The sequence below is a fragment of the Delphinapterus leucas genome, chromosome 10 (genome assembly GCF_059928025.1).
Source record: "Delphinapterus leucas isolate spDelLeu-1000000601 "Yukka" chromosome 10, BTC_Dleu_Yukka2, whole genome shotgun sequence".
NCBI lineage: Eukaryota > Metazoa > Chordata > Mammalia > Artiodactyla > Monodontidae > Delphinapterus > Delphinapterus leucas.
In genome coordinates, this window is record NC_143138.1 from 34,799,015 (window position 1) to 34,816,194 (window position 17,180).

At 47.5% G+C, this 17,180-nt stretch overlaps 1 protein-coding gene across 3 annotated transcripts in view; it reads left to right on the top strand.

Annotated features, from left to right (window-relative positions):
- The window catches only part of LOC111178787 (leucine-rich repeat and fibronectin type-III domain-containing protein 2), a 148,870-nt gene extending 134,331 nt beyond the window's left edge, over window positions 1-14,539 (top strand). For all 3 annotated transcript variants that reach the window (XM_022581843.2, XM_022581841.2, XM_089918788.1), the window contains one exon: window positions 4,780-14,539. In XM_022581843.2, coding sequence (XP_022437551.2) covers window positions 4,780-6,208 — 1,429 coding nt within the window. In that variant the 3' untranslated portion in view covers window positions 6,209-14,539. The remainder of the gene's footprint in view (window positions 1-4,779) is intronic.
- Window positions 14,540-17,180: the final 2,641 nt, after the last annotated feature.

A 17,180-nucleotide genomic window follows, 5' to 3' on the forward strand; every position in this document is an offset into this window, starting at 1 on the left:
AAGGCTGTTCAGCTAAGGAGGACTCCAGACGCCCGGTGGGGACACCTCTTTGCAATTACACCGGAGCATCTTAATGGACTAGTAGCAGCACTCACCTTGCAGAGGTGTTGTGAAAACCGCGTCCAGAAACCTAGGGAGGAAGGGAGGAGAACTGTTCCTACCCTGGGCAAACTCCCAGAGACATGCTGATTCTCTCAGGCACTGCAGGGCCAGGGGAGACTGTTTCTCTTCCTCTCCAGCTCATCGCCTGGTCCCTCTGGCAACTTCCCTGCCTCGCCCCTCCCCTCCCCCCAGTCCTGGCTCATAGACATTCTGAGCAGACAAGCTTTTGCTCCTTTGCGGATGGATTCCTCCCGTGAAGGCTGATTCTGACATTTGATACCAGCATCCATTTCATAGCCTCGCTTCTGATCCCCACGCACCTCTCTCAGCTTTGGCCCCTCCTGCCTGCTTTCATCTGCTTCTTTGTTCCTGACACCGGCCTTCTACTCCTAATCCACCACCTGTCCGTGGTCCCCTCCACCACCTACACCATTCCGAGATGCTTAGAGGGACCTGGGTTGCTCCTTCTAGCATTTGTTCAAATCTCCACTCAAAAGAGGGATCCTCCCCACCCCCCCAGGTGTGCGCTAGTTGCCTGTTATCTACCCCGTCCCCCTCACCTCCCTCCCAACTTGGGGTTTAAGCTGCTTTTTGTTGGCTGTAAGAGTAATAGGTGACGGTTCTCAGAATACAATTTTAATTAAGATTCAATAGTCACTTCTCTGTCAGTAATCTTCCATGCTGATTACTTAAAATATATTTACCCAGCTCTATTATGTCACAGATTTGAATTCATTAGATGTTTGTTAATCCTCAACAAACTCTTTTTAAAAATGTGGTTTGTTTAGCATAATTTACAGGGGCAAAACTGTTTGAAACCATGGGCCCCATGCAGGGAGTGCATCCCAAAGTGTCCGGATCGTTCCTGCTTGCTGCCACTGCCGTCGCTCTCTGCCGGAGGGCAGGCGACACAGGCAGGAATGGAAAGGCCCAAGCATGCCTTAGGACAGGGCAGTCAGTCCATATCTCACTGATGCCGCCCATGCTGTCAGCCTTCCAGGACACAGGGCAGGGTCAGAGAGGGAGGAGAAAGAGGATCTGGAGGGACAGTGGAAGATACCCCCACAGGCCACCAACAGCCTCGGCTCTGGACTCAGATGCACTTGACAATGATCATTACCATTTCCTGTGTGTGCAGCGATGGGAAGATGTTGGAAAGTGCTGCTGAGCCTTAGAAACTGCGGTGTTTACTGACAAGAGCTCATGAGGAGGATGCCCTTCTCAAGGGGCCAGAGGCTTTCAGAACCCTACCCCCACCCCATAAACATACACATGCACACGGACACAGGCACGCGTGCACACAGCCACCTGCAGCTTAACTATCAAGGGACCTCCTTGGGTGTGGCTATCCCTGTGTCCCCAGTGGGTGTAGGAGATACCACTGACCTCTCCTTGAGCAGATGAAGGGGCCAGAGACCTCTGAGCTCCCTGACTCTATGGCCACAATGAGCCACATGCTTGAAAGCACACGGATGGCTGGTAGAAGACACTTCTGAAGCTTCTGCGTGACCAGGCCACTCCACGAAGATGGTTTTCTCAGCCGATCAGCCAAGTGAGCCCTGGGCAGAGCTGATACAGAACTCAGAAGCTCAGTGACAATGCCAGAAGCTCCCTTGGCTCAGCACCACATTTTATTCATTCACTCATTCGATACTGATTGGGCACTTACTACAAGTCGGGTGTGGTACAGGGTGCTGGGTGGACAGGGTAGATAAATTCCCTGCCTTGTGGAGTTTCCAGCCTAGGGAGACAGATATGAAAGTGATTAAGGAATTGTATAAGTGTGGTGAGCAATACGTAGGACAAGTATAGGGTGCTAAGGGGTCCACAGCAGGAAGGTCTGTTTTGGTCTAGGTTTTGGAGAGGCTTCCTGGAGCAGGTGCCATTTAAGCTGAGCCTGGAGGTGGGCTAGGAGCTTGGTCAGGCAGGAGTGGAGGTGGGGGAGAAGCCGGGAAGAGAGCAGGGCTTGGAGGAAGTCCCGGAGGAAGATCAAGCCTGGCAATTATAGGTGAGAGAGGTTGAGTGTAGTCGAAGTAAGAAGAACAAAGGAAGAAAGAGTCGTGAGAAAGAAAGTGGAAAAATGGGCAGAACCAGCTCTTGCAAAGACTTGTCCTTGTGCTAAACATAAGAAGAGGGACCTAGAAGGCCATGCATTTGGGCATGGAGAAGGTGGCACAAAAGCTTCCACATGTAGACACCTCTGGGATGGATGTGCCTGCTGGGACCTGGGTCAGGGCAGGCTGGTACCCCTCAAGGAGGAGATGGGCGAAAGCAGGGACTGGAAGGGTGGGCTTTTGCTCATGGGAGCTCAGAGCAGAGCTGCATGGAAATAGGCACGTTGACAAAGGCTTTTAATGAGGGTGACCATAATGAAGAAGATGTAAAGAAAAGAAAATCCTCTGGAACAGAAGTAAGCAAACTTTTTCTGTAAAGGGCAAGACAGCAAATATTTTAGGCTTTTGCTGGCCATATTCTGTCTGCTGCAACTACTTACTTCCACCACTGTAGCATGAAAAAAGACATAGACCGTATGCAAACATGAGCATGGCCATGTTCTAATAAAGCTTTATTTACAAATACAGGTGGCAGGCTGGATTTGGCCCTTGGGCTACAGTTGGCTAACACCTGCTCTAACGGTGCCGTCCATTGTGGAAGCCCATAGTCACATAAGGCTATTGAGCATTTGAAATGTGCTCTAAGTGTTAAATACACTTGGATTTTGAAGACTTAGTACAAATAAAAGAATGTTGAACATCTCATTCATAACTGTTTGTATTGATTACATGTTGAAATAATATTTTGGATATAGTGGGTTAAGTAAAATACTTGATCAAAATTGATTTCACTTGTTTCTTTTCACTTTTTTAATATGGCCATGTAATTTAAATGTAATTTAATATGTAATTTAAAATTATATTCGTGGCGCGTATTATGTTTCTATTGGACAGTGCTGTTCAGGAATAACACTCACTACAGATAAAATGCAGAGTAAATCTCACCCTGAAGGGTTTCAGGTCGGAGATTTACCCTTAAAGAGACAGAATGATGGAACTCAAATCTTCACAGTAAAGTCATATCTGATTGGAATAGGTTTTTAAGTTTACTATGTATCTTTTTTTTATCAGCTGGTTGTTTTGTCTGCATCTGTGCTCCTTAAACTGGGAGCAATAGAGCTCTACTTCCTCAAGGCATTAATAGTTGTTATGCAAAAAAAATAGGAGTATATTTAGCTTAAAAAAAGGAGCAATGCAGGATTAAACATTAATTCAAATTTCTTTACTGCCACAGAATTTCTCAACACTTCTACGAACTTGCTAGTGCAGCGAGAGCTTTTGAAAGGGTGAGCGAGAGTGGGCTGTGCTTCCCAATTCAGTGGCCTTAGGAGCCTTCCTTGCAGAACCCTAATTAGCACTCCTAGAAGGCAAATCGAGAGCTGTTGGTCTGCGTGATGCTACACGGCCAGTGTGCAATGATTTTCCAAAAGTCCAACTCAGTTGATGTTCTTAGTACTACATAAATAGAGCCACATGGAATAATGATGAAACTGTAAGATTTGGAGATTCAAAGACCTGATCCAAAGCCCTGTTCCTTCCTTCCCTGGATAGTCATTCTCACAAAAGCAGCTACTATGCAACAGGCAGTGCTATAGGCCTTTTATTCAGCGGTGAATAAAAACAAGCCCCAACCGTTTGGGGCTTTTTTGCCAGTGCAGAACACAGACAATAACAAGACACTTAGGTGAAACATACAGTAACTTAGATAGTGATCAATTCCAAGGAGAAAATGCAGAGCAAGGAAGAGGGATGTGCACAGAGGGTAGGGCCTTGGTGAGAAGGTGACTTTTGCGTAAGGACCTGAAGGAGGCTCTTAGGCCATGGACAAGTCCTCATCTATATACACAGATAAACCTTTCCCCATGAAGGGTGTTCCTGAAGCCCAGATGAGGTGATGTATATGAAGGTCTGGGCAGGGGACCCAGCACATACTAAGTGCTCAGAAGAGGTCCATGCCTTGGCTTCCCATCCCACCTCCTTCTTCACCTCCCTGAACTCCCAGAGATTCACCCACTATGTGGATTCTCCATGGTGAAGAACTTACCCAAAGCCAGTTCCCCACTAACACTGGCATCTCCCAGGGACAGCTCTCTCCTTGTCCATGTTCTTGTTCTTAGGGAATGCTGGTCCAATTTGATTTCATGCTGAGCCTAATCCAATTAAGAAGGCAAAACCACTTCAAAATCCAGCCATAAAACACTTTTCAAATCCAATGATTATTCGATGAACCACTGGTATAGAAGTATCCATCCATGCATCCATCCAACAAATATTTATTGAGCATCTACTATGTTCCAGGCACTGTGCTAGATGTGCAGGTTATAGCAATTAACAAAATAGACAAAAGTATCTGCCCTCATGGAACTGACATTCTAGTGAGGGAGATAGAAAATATTCCATAAACATAATAAGTAATTAAATAGTCTGTTCCAAGGTGATAAGAGCTAAGGAGAAAGGAAAAAGTGGAATTGCATTGGAGGGACTGGTTGAAGAGATTACACCTGCGTGAGCAGATGCTACTCTACTGCTCCCCAAGGCAGGGGGTGGGTGTGAGGGAGGAAGCTCTGGGCCAGGGCTTTAGGAAGTCGCCTCCTGACCCTGACCTTGTGTCCCTCCCTTCCAGGCGCCGTGGCCTGAGTGACCAGACCATGGAGACCCTGCTTGGTGGCCTGCTGGCGTTTGTCATGGCGTTTACCGTGGTCGACGCCTGCCCCAAGTACTGTGTCTGCCAGAACCTGTCTGAGTCACTGGGGACCCTGTGCCCCTCCAAGGGGCTGCTCTTCGTACCCCCTGACATCGACCGGCGGACGGTGGAGCTGCGTCTGGGCGGCAACTTTATCATCCACATCGGCCGCCAGGACTTCGCCAACATGACGGGGCTGGTGGACCTGACATTGTCCAGGAACACCATCAGCCACATCCAGCCCTTCTCCTTCCTGGACCTCGAGAGCCTGCGCTCCCTGCACCTCGACAGCAACCGGCTGCCCAGCCTCGGGGAGGACACCCTGCGGGGCCTGGTCAACCTGCAGCACCTCATTGTGAACAACAACCAGCTGGGAGGCATCGCAGACGAGGCCTTCGAGGACTTCCTGCTGACGCTGGAGGATCTGGACCTCTCCTACAACAACCTCCATGGCCTGCCCTGGGGCTCCGTGAGGCGCATGGTCAACCTGCACCAGCTGAGCCTGGACCACAACCTGCTGGACCACATCACCGAGGGCACCTTCACCGACCTGCAGAAACTGGCCCGCCTGGACCTCACCTCCAACCGGCTGCAGAAGCTGCCCCCGGACCCCATCTTCGCCCACTCCCAGGCCTCCGCCCTGACGGCCACGCCCTTCGCTCCACCCCTGTCCTTTAGTTTTGGGGGAAACCCACTGCATTGTAACTGCGAGCTTCTCTGGCTGCGGAGGCTCGAGCGGGACGATGACCTGGAGACTTGTGGCTCCCCGGGGGGCCTCAAGGGCCGCTACTTCTGGCACGTGCGTGAGGAGGAGTTTGTGTGCGAACCGCCTCTCATCACCCAGCACACGCACAAGCTGCTGGTCCTGGAGGGCCAGGCGGCCACACTCAAGTGCAAGGCCATCGGGGACCCCAGCCCCCTCATCCACTGGGTGGCCCCCGATGACCGCCTGGTGGGGAACTCCTCCAGGACTGCCGTGTATGACAATGGCACCCTGGACATCCTCATCACCACGTCTCAGGACAGCGGCGCCTTCACCTGCATCGCTGCCAACGCCGCCGGGGAGGCCACGGCCACAGTGGAGGTCTCCATTGTCCAGCTGCCACACCTCAGCAATAGCACCAGCCGCACGGCGTCCCCCAAGTCCCGCCTCTCGGACATCACTGGCTCCAGCAAGACCAGCCGGGGAGGTGGAGGTAGTGGGGGCGGGGAGCCTCCCAAAAGCCCCCCGGAACGGGCTGTGCTAGTGTCCGATGTGACCACCACCTCGGCCCTGGTCAAGTGGTCGGTCAGCAAGTCCGCCCCCCGGGTGAAGATGTACCAGCTGCAGTACAACTGCTCCGACGATGAGGTACTGATTTACAGGTGAGCCCGGGACTGCGGCAACACAGGGAGGTGTCTGGCTGGGCCAGGAGGAAATGATGGGGAGGGTTTTGAACTGTTCCCACCTATGCCCCACCTCCCCAGAGGTGGCTGTGGGATTCTGGGGACAAACTGTGCCATTTGTGCAGGTGAGGGGAAGTAGAATGAACATTACCTACAAGTTTAAGAAGACGGGACCCCACATGGGCAGCCCAAAGAGATGTGTATGTCGGAGGACCGTACCTCCCAGGTCCGTGACTGTGGTAGGTGGGCTCGTGGCTGTGAGCCTCAGAACTTTCTGTTTTGAGCCTCAGATGGAGGGCACACAATAACAATGAGCAGAACTCTTGGCCAAAGAATCTGACTCCTTCAAGGAGGGATGAACCTGACCTTCACCTGGACTTGTAGGCAGTCACGGTTAAGGTCAGGAGGTGTAAAATTCAGATCATCACTCTGCCACTTGGTAGTCATTTAATTCTCTTGCCTTGCCTCAGTTGTCCTCATCTGTAAAATGGGGATAATCTGCACCTGACTTGGTCAGCAGGTAATTGAACTCAACTCAAACTGGCTGAAAAAAAGAAAAAGGGAGAGGTAATGTGTTGGCTCATGTAATTGAAAACTTGGGGACCTGCCTCAGGGTAGATCAAAGGCCCCACAAACATCCTGCATTCTCAGTTTCTTAGTTTCCCTAAGTTTCATTTTTCTTCTGATTTGGCTTCACCCTCAGACAACCTCTTTCCTCTAGGCAGCCCTAGAAGGAGAAGAGCGTTCATGTCCCAGTTGGTCCCTCAGAAGCCCTGGATGAGCTCTGATTAACCAGAGCCGGTCATGTGAGCCTACTGAATATTAGAGGTGGGGTCATCCTGCCCACCTGTCCTGACCACTCTGGGTGTCAGTCTCCTCATCTGGAAATGGAGACACTGATGTTCATCTCCTTCTGTGATAATCAAAGGGCCATTTCCTAGGCTGATAGAAAGGGAGATTAAGACTGAAAAGCTGCAACAGAATTGCCTACGTTTTTCGGAGAGAGGGAGGTGCCCACAGATGATGGGTCCAGGCCAAAGGGTCGGGGGCTGACCACAGGTGTGTCTCCTCCTTGGCCAGCCGCAGCTTGTGTTAAACATGACAGACATGGCCTAGAATCTTACAGCTCAAGGAATGCATGGTTTCTTTTGAAATCCTGTGTGTTTTATTGTATGCATTTAAAATGATTATTCTGAGAGGGGATCCCATATACTTCACCAGACAGCTGAAGCGTCCATGGTACAAGAGAGGTCAAGAACCTTGATCTGTCAACGAGGTTTCTTCCAAATCTGACTTTCTCAGTTGATGAATCGGTCTCTGGATGGGAAGCTGTGGGGAAAGGAAGGCATTTATTCACCAAACGGAGTCCATGAGATGGAGGGTGGGTACACCATGGAAGCTGTAGGAGCCAAGGAAATTCCCTTACCTGGCGTCATATGTGTGGCTTGTCTGGAGAGCAGCTTCATTCTCAGGATGTAGAGAAAACAGCATTAGAACTTAACTGAAGTATATGCATGTCACATATATATATATATGAAATTAAACAATATATGTTATGTATTCATATATATATGAAATTAAACAATCTGCATATATATTTTTCCTACTTATAAAAGTAATAGTCTTTGTAGAAAATTTGGAACATAGACAAAATGATAAAGAGAGAGAAAAAAATGACCTGTAATCCCACCACTCAAAATCAACCAGGAGCATTTGGCCTCTAAGTTTTATTTCAGTTCAAAACAATACTTACGATCAATCTAGCGTGTCCTTTTGTTTCTTAATTCTTTCCACTCAACATTGTAGCTTGCTGAGATCCCATGGTATTAAAGTACTTTTCATTTGGCTATACCGTAATTTATTTAATCAGTCTTCTATTGTTGGACATTTAGGTTGTTTCCAATTTTCAATATTAAAAGTAATGCAGCAAAGAAACAAAAGTAATGCAGCAACGGATGTATCTTTGTACATAAATACATTTGTGCAACTTCAGTGATTTCCTTAGCATATTTTCTTAAGGGTTGAATCACTGGTTTCACGGGTAAATTATAACCTTTTTACATTGCATATAAACATTTATTTATCCTCTCACCAGTGGAAGGTGACAGTGCCCATTTTGACCGCACCTTTGCCAATTATAGAATATATAATTACTTTCATTTTTGCCAATCTCATAGGTGAAAAATGGACCTTGCTTTAATTTGCATTTCTTTGATACCTTGTGAGGTTGACCTTTTGAAAATAAGTATATTTCTTCACTTGTGAATTTATTATATGGTTTTGACTTTGATATAAAGTGTAAAGGCAAAAAGCTACCAGCTCTGAGGCTTGCAAAGACGCAGGATGAAGGGCCGTGCAGTTTGTGAGGGGGAGATACTGGCATCAAGGTGGCAGCAAGCCAAGGTTGCCAAGATGGCACCCCTCCCTGGGGGTCTCAGAAACCCTCCGAGGGCCATGGGAGAGATCGGAGGTATACTTCTGAAGTCACTCAAAGCTGAATTCAAAGTGCTTTTATTTTGTGATTGAGATCCTAGAGACACTAGCTTTATAGATAGAAATATAGGCACACCTCAGAGATATTTTGGGTTGGGTTCCAGACCACGGCAATAAAGTGGATATTGCAATAAAGCGAGCCACATGATTTTGTTTGGTTTCCCAGTGCATATAAAAGTTATGCTTACAACATAGTGTAGTCTATTGTGTATAACAGCATTATGTCTAAAAAAAGTACAAACTTTAATTAAAAAATACTTTATTGCTAAAAAATGCCAACCATCATCTGAGCCTTCAGCGGGTCATAGTAGTAAAACGTCAAAGATCACTGATCACAGACACCATAACAAATATAATAATAATGCAAATGTTTGAAATTCTGTGAGAATTACCAAAATGTGACACAGAGATATGAAGTGAGCACATGCTGTTAGAATAATAACCCCTATAGAATTCCTCAATGCAGCGTTGCCCCAAATCTTCAATTTGTAAAAAACAATATTTGCAAAGTGCAATAAAGCAACGTGCAATAAAATGAAGTAAATGGAAACATCAGAAATCTTAGGGAAAAAATGCAGATAACAATGCAGATTTCCCCTTATTGTGGTCTTGAAGATTAGAAGAGAAGCAGCATGGAAAGCTCTCCAAACAGTGCAGGCACGTAATAGTAAGTGTTCAAGGAATACAAATTATTATTATTATTGTTATTAGCAATAGTGATGGTTATAGTAACAGTAATGGTGAGAGTTGAGACCATTATCTTGTCTGCCATCCTGGGCGAGAAACGGGAAGAGTATGGTTAGATATGCAATTCAGTCTTTAAGAAGTTGGATTTCCAAAATTTAGAGAAAAAGGACAGCGTGAGTCTGTAGCCCGATAATAGTAACAGCAATCACCAGACAACATTATTGCCAGCTTACTGTGGGTTTCAGTGTAGCTTTCCAAGAAGTAAATATCTCATTTAAATCTCCTGGACATACCAAGAAATATAAAAGACCAAGAGAATTAAAACTCTCCCAAGCTTGTGCAGCCAGAACGAGGCAGGACTGATCTGAACACAGGCCTCTGGTTTCAGTGCCTAGACTTAGCCACCATGGCTGTGCTGCCCTCACCCGAACAGTGAAGCTGGCTGTTAGGACAAATGGGAGACTCCAAGAAGGATACAGTGGATTTTTAGAAAGCAAATTGTCCCCATAAGAAAGAAGAGACACCAGTGGGCTGCACAGTGGCTCTGTGACACGCTCGGCCTTCAACAGGGATGTGTACAAAAGCGGGGCAGAAAGGCTTCTATCCAAAGATGAATATTAAAGAGGAGCACACACTGTACAGAGCGCAGGGCTCTTAATCCATGTTCACAGCAGGAAGGACAAATGTGCTGGTTAGGAAGGAGGCTGCAGGAGGACTAGACAAGAGCCACAGGGAAAGCTGCACAGTTTCCAATTGGCCTCCGCCTTCCCCGGCAAGAACAGGGTCAGCAATAATGGTACACACCTGCGCTGAGAGCTTACTTGAACCGGGCGCTATTCTGAGGGCTCTATGTGTACTAACTCATTGAGTTTTCTCAAAACCCCAGGAGGTGAGAACTATTGTTATTCCACTTCCCATATAAGAAACTCGCCCAAGGTGTTACATGGAAAGTAGCAGAGACAGAACTGGAATCCAGGCAACATGGGAAGGGCAAGACCAGTACTCAAGGAGGAAACCAAGGCCAACAGAGACACATCACACGTACCCAAAGGGTCACATCCCAGGACTATAAGACACTAGCTGAGTTTCCCAAGCCCGTGGGGGTGGGCCTGAGACAGCATGGACAGAAAGAGAAGTGCCCAAGATGGGGAAAGGGTGGATAGTCTCCTTTTGAAGACTAGACCCCATAAAGCATAGGATGCTAGGCTGGGCAGAATTGCTCAACAGATGGCTATAAGCCCTTGGCGAAGAATGCTGATTGCCAGGACCCAGCATGGGTTCCCAGGGGACAAATCCTGCCCAAGTATTCAGCTGTCTTCAGGGGACACTATGACCCAGTATTTCTTTCTTTTTTTTTTTTAATTGAAGTATAGTTGATGTACAATATTACATAATTTACAGGTGTACAACATAGTGATTCACAGTTTTTAAAGGTTATATTCCATTTATAGTTTCTACAAAATACTGGCTATATTCCCTGTGTTGTACAATATATCATTGTAGCTTGTTTTAAACATAATGGTTTGTACTTCTTAATCTCCTACCCCAATCTTGCCCCTCCCACCCACTGGTAACCACTAGTTTGTTCTCTATATCTGTGAGTCTGTTTCTTTTTTGTTATATTCACTAGTTTGTGACCCAGTAGTTCTTTCAATCTGCCTCCTTGTCGTTCACGAGGGCAGCCCTCCTCAGTGACATCCCTCCTGACACAGGATTCTCCACGAGACCCTCACCCCTATGCATCTCCAAGAGGGAAGTGGGCCAGAACCTCTGGGGTGATAGATGCTGTTGGAAAACATCCTAGGAGTTTCTATGGCTGTGATTCACTGCCATAGACAGAGCACATCACAACTGTAAAGGACACTTGACAAAAATCTTACCCTGTGTTTGGGCCAAAATGGAGACGTGTGAACTGGTGAAGTGGACTTGTAACTGGTCAAGTAATCAGGTTGCTCAACAAATTGATGTGAGCATGGGAGAAAGCCTCTGCCTTGTGCCCATACCTGCCCCCATTCTGTACTGCTTAGTATGTTTTCTTATAGACATGGATAATGACACAGAACATATGTATTCTCTTTCCGTTCAAAAACTCAACTGCATGACTTCAAGGTGAGGCACATCTGGGTTGACTGGAATTTTGCGTGGCATCGGCTCAGAGTTTTAGCTGATCTCAAGGACATCATGGCCTCAAGGTGATGGAGCTGCCAAAAGACTCCTGTAATTTTGGGTTGTGTTAACAGAGGTGAAGTGCTCAGATCATGGGAGGTTACGATTTTAATCACTGAATCATTCAAGCTGGTCGGCGTGGAGCTGTAACACGTTTAATACAGGATGACAGAGTCTCAAGAGATTATCTTTACCAATGGCAATATATCCAGAGATCCGTTGATGAGAATGGGATTCTAGAATCTTGTGAGATGGGCAGAGGTTACCTTGGAGATGACAGGATTTGGGAAAGGAGTCATATATCCCTTAATTTATTCAAAGAATGTATGAGTAGGAGAGAGGAACACACACACACACACACACACACGCACACACACACACGAAAGCAGGCACTGACCCATTACAATAAAAAATTTCCAATAGCAGCGTCTGTACCTACCTCTCTCATTGCTCTCCATCTGGCTGCAAAATGATTTGGCTTGTGTCTTTCTCCCTCTCTAGCATGTGCTATTCATACCTACTCATCTGTGGATCCCTAGCTCCTAGTAAGTCCTGGCCCACAACAGCTATGGAGTCAACACCTGGTGAACTGAACAGAATGGAAATGAACATCAGAGCTGCCCAACAGCAGAATAAACAAGGGCTGCCATAAGGTAGTGAGCTGCCCGTACCAGAAGGGTTCAAGCAGAACCCGGCTAACTCCGTGCCAGGGATGCTGAGTGGTCAGCCTAACTGTAACCTTTGACTTAAGTGAGCCTACCCTGATGGTCTATGGCTCTGTTTTCTTATTATCCCATGATCAAGGCAATATGGTTACCACACTTGCTAAATCCACCTGCTTTTGCCAGTTGGGGCCACATGGCATCTTGCCTCCCAGGGTTAGGGTGCCCTGTCTCATAGGGGTTTAAGCCCTGAGGCCTGTGGCCACAGACAGGGACCTTGGTGGAGGCTCAGTTGTCCAGCCAGATTGGACACGTCATTGACAGGTCACCATTGACCAACACCATGGGCCTACAGAAGCCCTGGGAGCTGTGAGCTGTGTCTGAAACATCAGGTTCCATTCTATATACCAGGAAGGGGGAGCAGAGGCATGGCTAATTCCAAGCCATGGATAACTCAGGATTTGAATTTGGCTATGAAATAGTGTCTCGCTTTTATTTTTTTTAATCAGATAATTAGCTCCCTAATTATCTAATGGTTTTTGCTGACTTCCCAAGCCATTTGCCTTCCCTGAGTACACACGGCTGAGCCCTGCCGGCAGCCCTGGGTCATGCTGGATACGTACAGTCCACAAGTGGGGCCTGGCCTGTTTCCCGTGTGACTGGGGAGGGCCAGCTCCCGCATCTGTCTGCCCCAGGGCCTGCCCTTTCAGGAAGTGGCTGGCATTAATGGGGGCAGTGTCAGGGGGGTGGAGAGGAGTCATTGAGGGGAAGAGGAAGGATGGCGAGAGGGGAGTCAGAAAGAAGGGGGCCTCCCCTCGTGCATGAGAAAGCAGAAGCCCGTCCCAGCTCTGCTTCATCCCCCGTGTGACATGGTAAGTTAAGTGCCCTGCATGTCATTAGCAGCCCAAATGACATTCACAAACACTTGCCTCCAGGCATGATGTTGGAACAGTCCCCAGGAGGGCCAGGGGAACAGCCAGCATACTTCTATAGCACAGTGTGGAATTAGCCAGGATGCAGCCTTGTCTTCGTGCAGCTTAGTCTGTTGTCATCAATTCCGTGTAGAAAAAGTGAGGGGTTATGAGGCAAGAGACCTGAAGGTGGTAGAAGATAGTAACCATTCCATGCCCCGACCCCCAATTATCTTCAGACCCCCTTTTCCATGCCATATTCTTCCATGATTGTCAGACATACTCCCCACCTTGGGGGAGACTGAACCACCCCACAGAGTTTTGCAGGGCTGGGGTTAGGGCATTGTTTTTTTGTTTTGTTTTTTTTTACTGTTGCTCTGTTTCCCCTCTGGGGAAAAAATAAAATGGCAGATTCAGCCAGTTTCTACCCCATCAGGATCTTATGAATCAACACCTCAGTTCGTTCCCCCCTAGCCCATGAAAATGTAGCCCTCTCCACCTTGGGGTGGAGGGAAATTTACTGATGAACCTGGGATCTTGTGGATATGGGAAGAAACTGCTAGGGACAGGTGCTCCCTAAAGGAAGAGTCATGCCATATGCAAAACCTGACACCTATGCAGGGGGAAGTTTCTTTGACTCAGCTGCTTCTTTGACATCTCAGCTTCTCCTGAAACAGTGGATTGAGCCCTGACAGGCAGAGGAAAAAGAGGTGTGAAGGAGGAAATTGGGGTGTGTGGGGTAGAAAGATCCCTGGCAACTCCCTGGTCAGAGCCAGATCAGCCTGCCTTGGGTTTTATATTTTTCTAAATTTCTTTTACATTGCTTGACAATAGAAATCTGATGTCCACAAGTGGGGATGGACAGGACAAATATTATACCCATTTTATAGATGGTGAAACTAAGTCTTTAATGAATTGAGTGGATTTCCCAAGGTTCCACAAAGCAAAGACTAGAAACGTGGTGTCCTACATCCAATGCCAGGTACCATGCTGTGGGGCACATCTCGCTGATATCTCAAGGAGTTTTCCTTAAGGCTGGAGACTTGGGCTGGGGGGCACCAACTATAACTTCTTTTCCTCGGAAGGATGGGGTAACCCACTGGGAGTCTGCTGAGATTTTCTCTTCCAGCTTTAGTTGCCTTCCCCACATTTCTAAGGCCTAGCCGTGGCAATTAGGAGGGATAGAAAACTTAACCTAATGAGATTTAAGTTCATAAGGGTTTATGTCTCTTGTGTAAGAGAAGTCCAGTGGAAGAGAGTTTAGCTTGGGTTTCTGGGAAGCATGGCCACCAAGGGCCCAGCTCCTACCTCTCTGATCTGCCATCCTCAGCACACAGTTTCTGTCCTTAAGGTTCCCTCATGGTGCAAAATGGCTGCCGGCACTCTAGCTTTCACATCTCCTTTCTATACAGCAGGAAAGGTAAAAAGCAGAAGAGCCAGAGGGCAAAGGGGAAGAGGTTCTCTGAAACTCTACCCAATAACGTCTGCTTATATCTCTTTTGGCCACACATGTCTGCAAGGGGGGCTGGGAAATGTAGTTTTTTTAAAACTAGGCACAATGCACTGCCAGTAATATACAGAAGACAAAGAGGCAGCTAGCACTTCTAGAACCTGAGTTTGCACCCTAACTCTACCATTTACTAGTCTTGGGATCATGGGCAAAACACTGCGTCACTGTCAGTCTCTGTTTTCTTGTCTGTAAAATGGGAACAGAGCTTCCTTTCTGCATATGTTATATAGACAGTGGCATGAACTGAATGAGATCACCTATTTGAAAGTGCATCTTTCATAGTCAACTGTGAAGTACAGGATACATGTCATTACTTATTGTTATTAGGAGCCTGTCCACTTTCCTTTCTTAGCCCCCTCTTTTTGTCCCTGTTCTCCAGGCTTCTTCTTGTGGCTCCATTCTTCAAAACCTTACTCTAAGAGAACTGTAAATTAGGAAAACAATCTGATAGAGTTTTAAGAGATCAAAGTATAAGGTGTCACCCCTTTCAGAAATCTTTGCAGTTCAATTGGAAACTCTGAAAGACCCAAAGGAGTGAATCTCTAATGGTGGAATTTCAAAACCCACAGCAAGTTTGTGCATAGGAGAGACATTTTTCAGGGGTGCCTTCCAAGAGCATCTCAAATCATATCACCATTTTATCATCCTGCCCCTCCTGCTCTGCACAAGAAGATGACTCCACTCAGATTCAAAAACCTTCAGGGCATCTGTTCAGAAGTGACTAAATTCTCTACTTGTCATTCACTCTTTATTCTCAAAAAGTTGTCTGAAGACATCTTCGAAGGGAGAAATAATTAGCAGGAGTAAAGGGAGTAGAATTGTACATCCAGTCTACTTTTCTTTTGGAATGTGGCTTTTCCCCCTCTAGTAAGTGAGAACCAGAGAACGAGTTCCTTGTTAATTTTATACACATTTGGTTGGTTTGGGGGTGGGGGTGGGGATATTACTTATTTCTCACCAGGAAATTACCAAAGAAGGTTTGCAGAGGGAGGGGTTAGGCTTGAGGAGCGTCTGGGACTTGGGGATCATGCTGGTGGTGGCAGCCATCAGAATGACACCAAGCACAAACACTCATCTGACAACTAGAATTTCCCCCAAACATGTTCACAGCAGCCAGCTCCCTTCAGCCTCGTAACAGCTCCAGGAGAACTGTGGGTGGGGGAAGTGTGAAACCCAGGCATTCTGACCTGGAGCCTGAGGTTTCCCACCACCCCAGTGTTCCCCAAGCCTAGCTGTGCACCAGAATCCAAGGGGAGCTGTATTCTCTCTCCAAGGGATCCTGAGTCAGCTTGGGGTGGGGCCCAGGCATCCGTGTTGTTAAAGCTCCCCCGGTGACTCTGATGTGTGTTCAGCATTGGGCCGTTGTACCTAGGGAATGGGCAGTACCGGTGGGCAGAGCTGCTGTAAATCCCACGGCTGGGGTTTGGTCTCTGAACTCCTGGTGAGGGAAGAAGTCAGGAGACCTGGCTTCCCATGCAGCTCTACCTTGCCCTGGTCATCTCACCACTCTGAGACTTTGCTTCGTCTATAACATTGAAATACAAACCCCTTCAAATGGGGTTATCTCCAAAGAGATAAAGTATGCGAAACATTTAGGAAACAAAAGCGCCCTGTGCATTTTAGTTGCTGGAGTCATTTCTCTTACCCCCCAGCTGAGGCTTAGTGATTAATACCAGGAGGATCGAATCCAGGGCTCCAGACGTGGTCTCTTATCCCCCTCCCTTTCCTTCTCTGAGCCTCAGGCTTCTCATCTGCAGAATGGGGATGATAATAACTCACAAGGATGTTGTGAAATGATAAAAGATGTAAGACGTGAAGAGCATCTTCGGATAGTGTGAAGTGCTTCTCGTAGCAAAGATCTGACTACAGTGGTTTGACAAAATTGGGGGTTTGTTTCTGTCATGTAATGGAATTCCAGAGGGATATAGCTCAGGGCTGGTGTGGGAGTTCCATGGACCTCAGGGACTGAAGCTCCTTCTGAGGTCAGTTGCAGTCTTCAACATGTGGCTCACTGACCCTTCCCTCTGGGACTTCCTCAGGTGTGCCCAGCCCACAGGGAGGGCAGCTGAAGTGCAGGAGAGTTGACGTCCCCAGGAGCAGCCCCACCCTATGCCAGAGGGAGTTGGAGGATTAACACCCCCGCTTCCTCCCCCAGGGGGAAAGAAGAAGGACAGCTGAGGCATGTTCTGTGCTGTCTCCCAGAGGGTCCCAGTAGGACTGAGCCCAGATTGCTCACAAGGGTAAGCTGCTTAGCGAAACAGCCTGTTTGGCCTTCCTTCCCCATTCCAGAGAATCCTGGGCCCACCTCCCAAATAAACTACTGGCACTCAAATCTTCATCTTAGAGTCTGCTTCCGGGAAAGCCCAACTAAGACAGGTACCAACCTTCTGGATGAGTCAGCCCCTTTAAAGAGTCCCCCAGAAGCCCCACCCAAGGACTCCTGCTTCCATCTCATTGTATTTCCTCAGACCACGTCAGAGCCTGAGAAAGTTGGTCATTTGCTCAGGCATGTTGCTTTCCCAAATA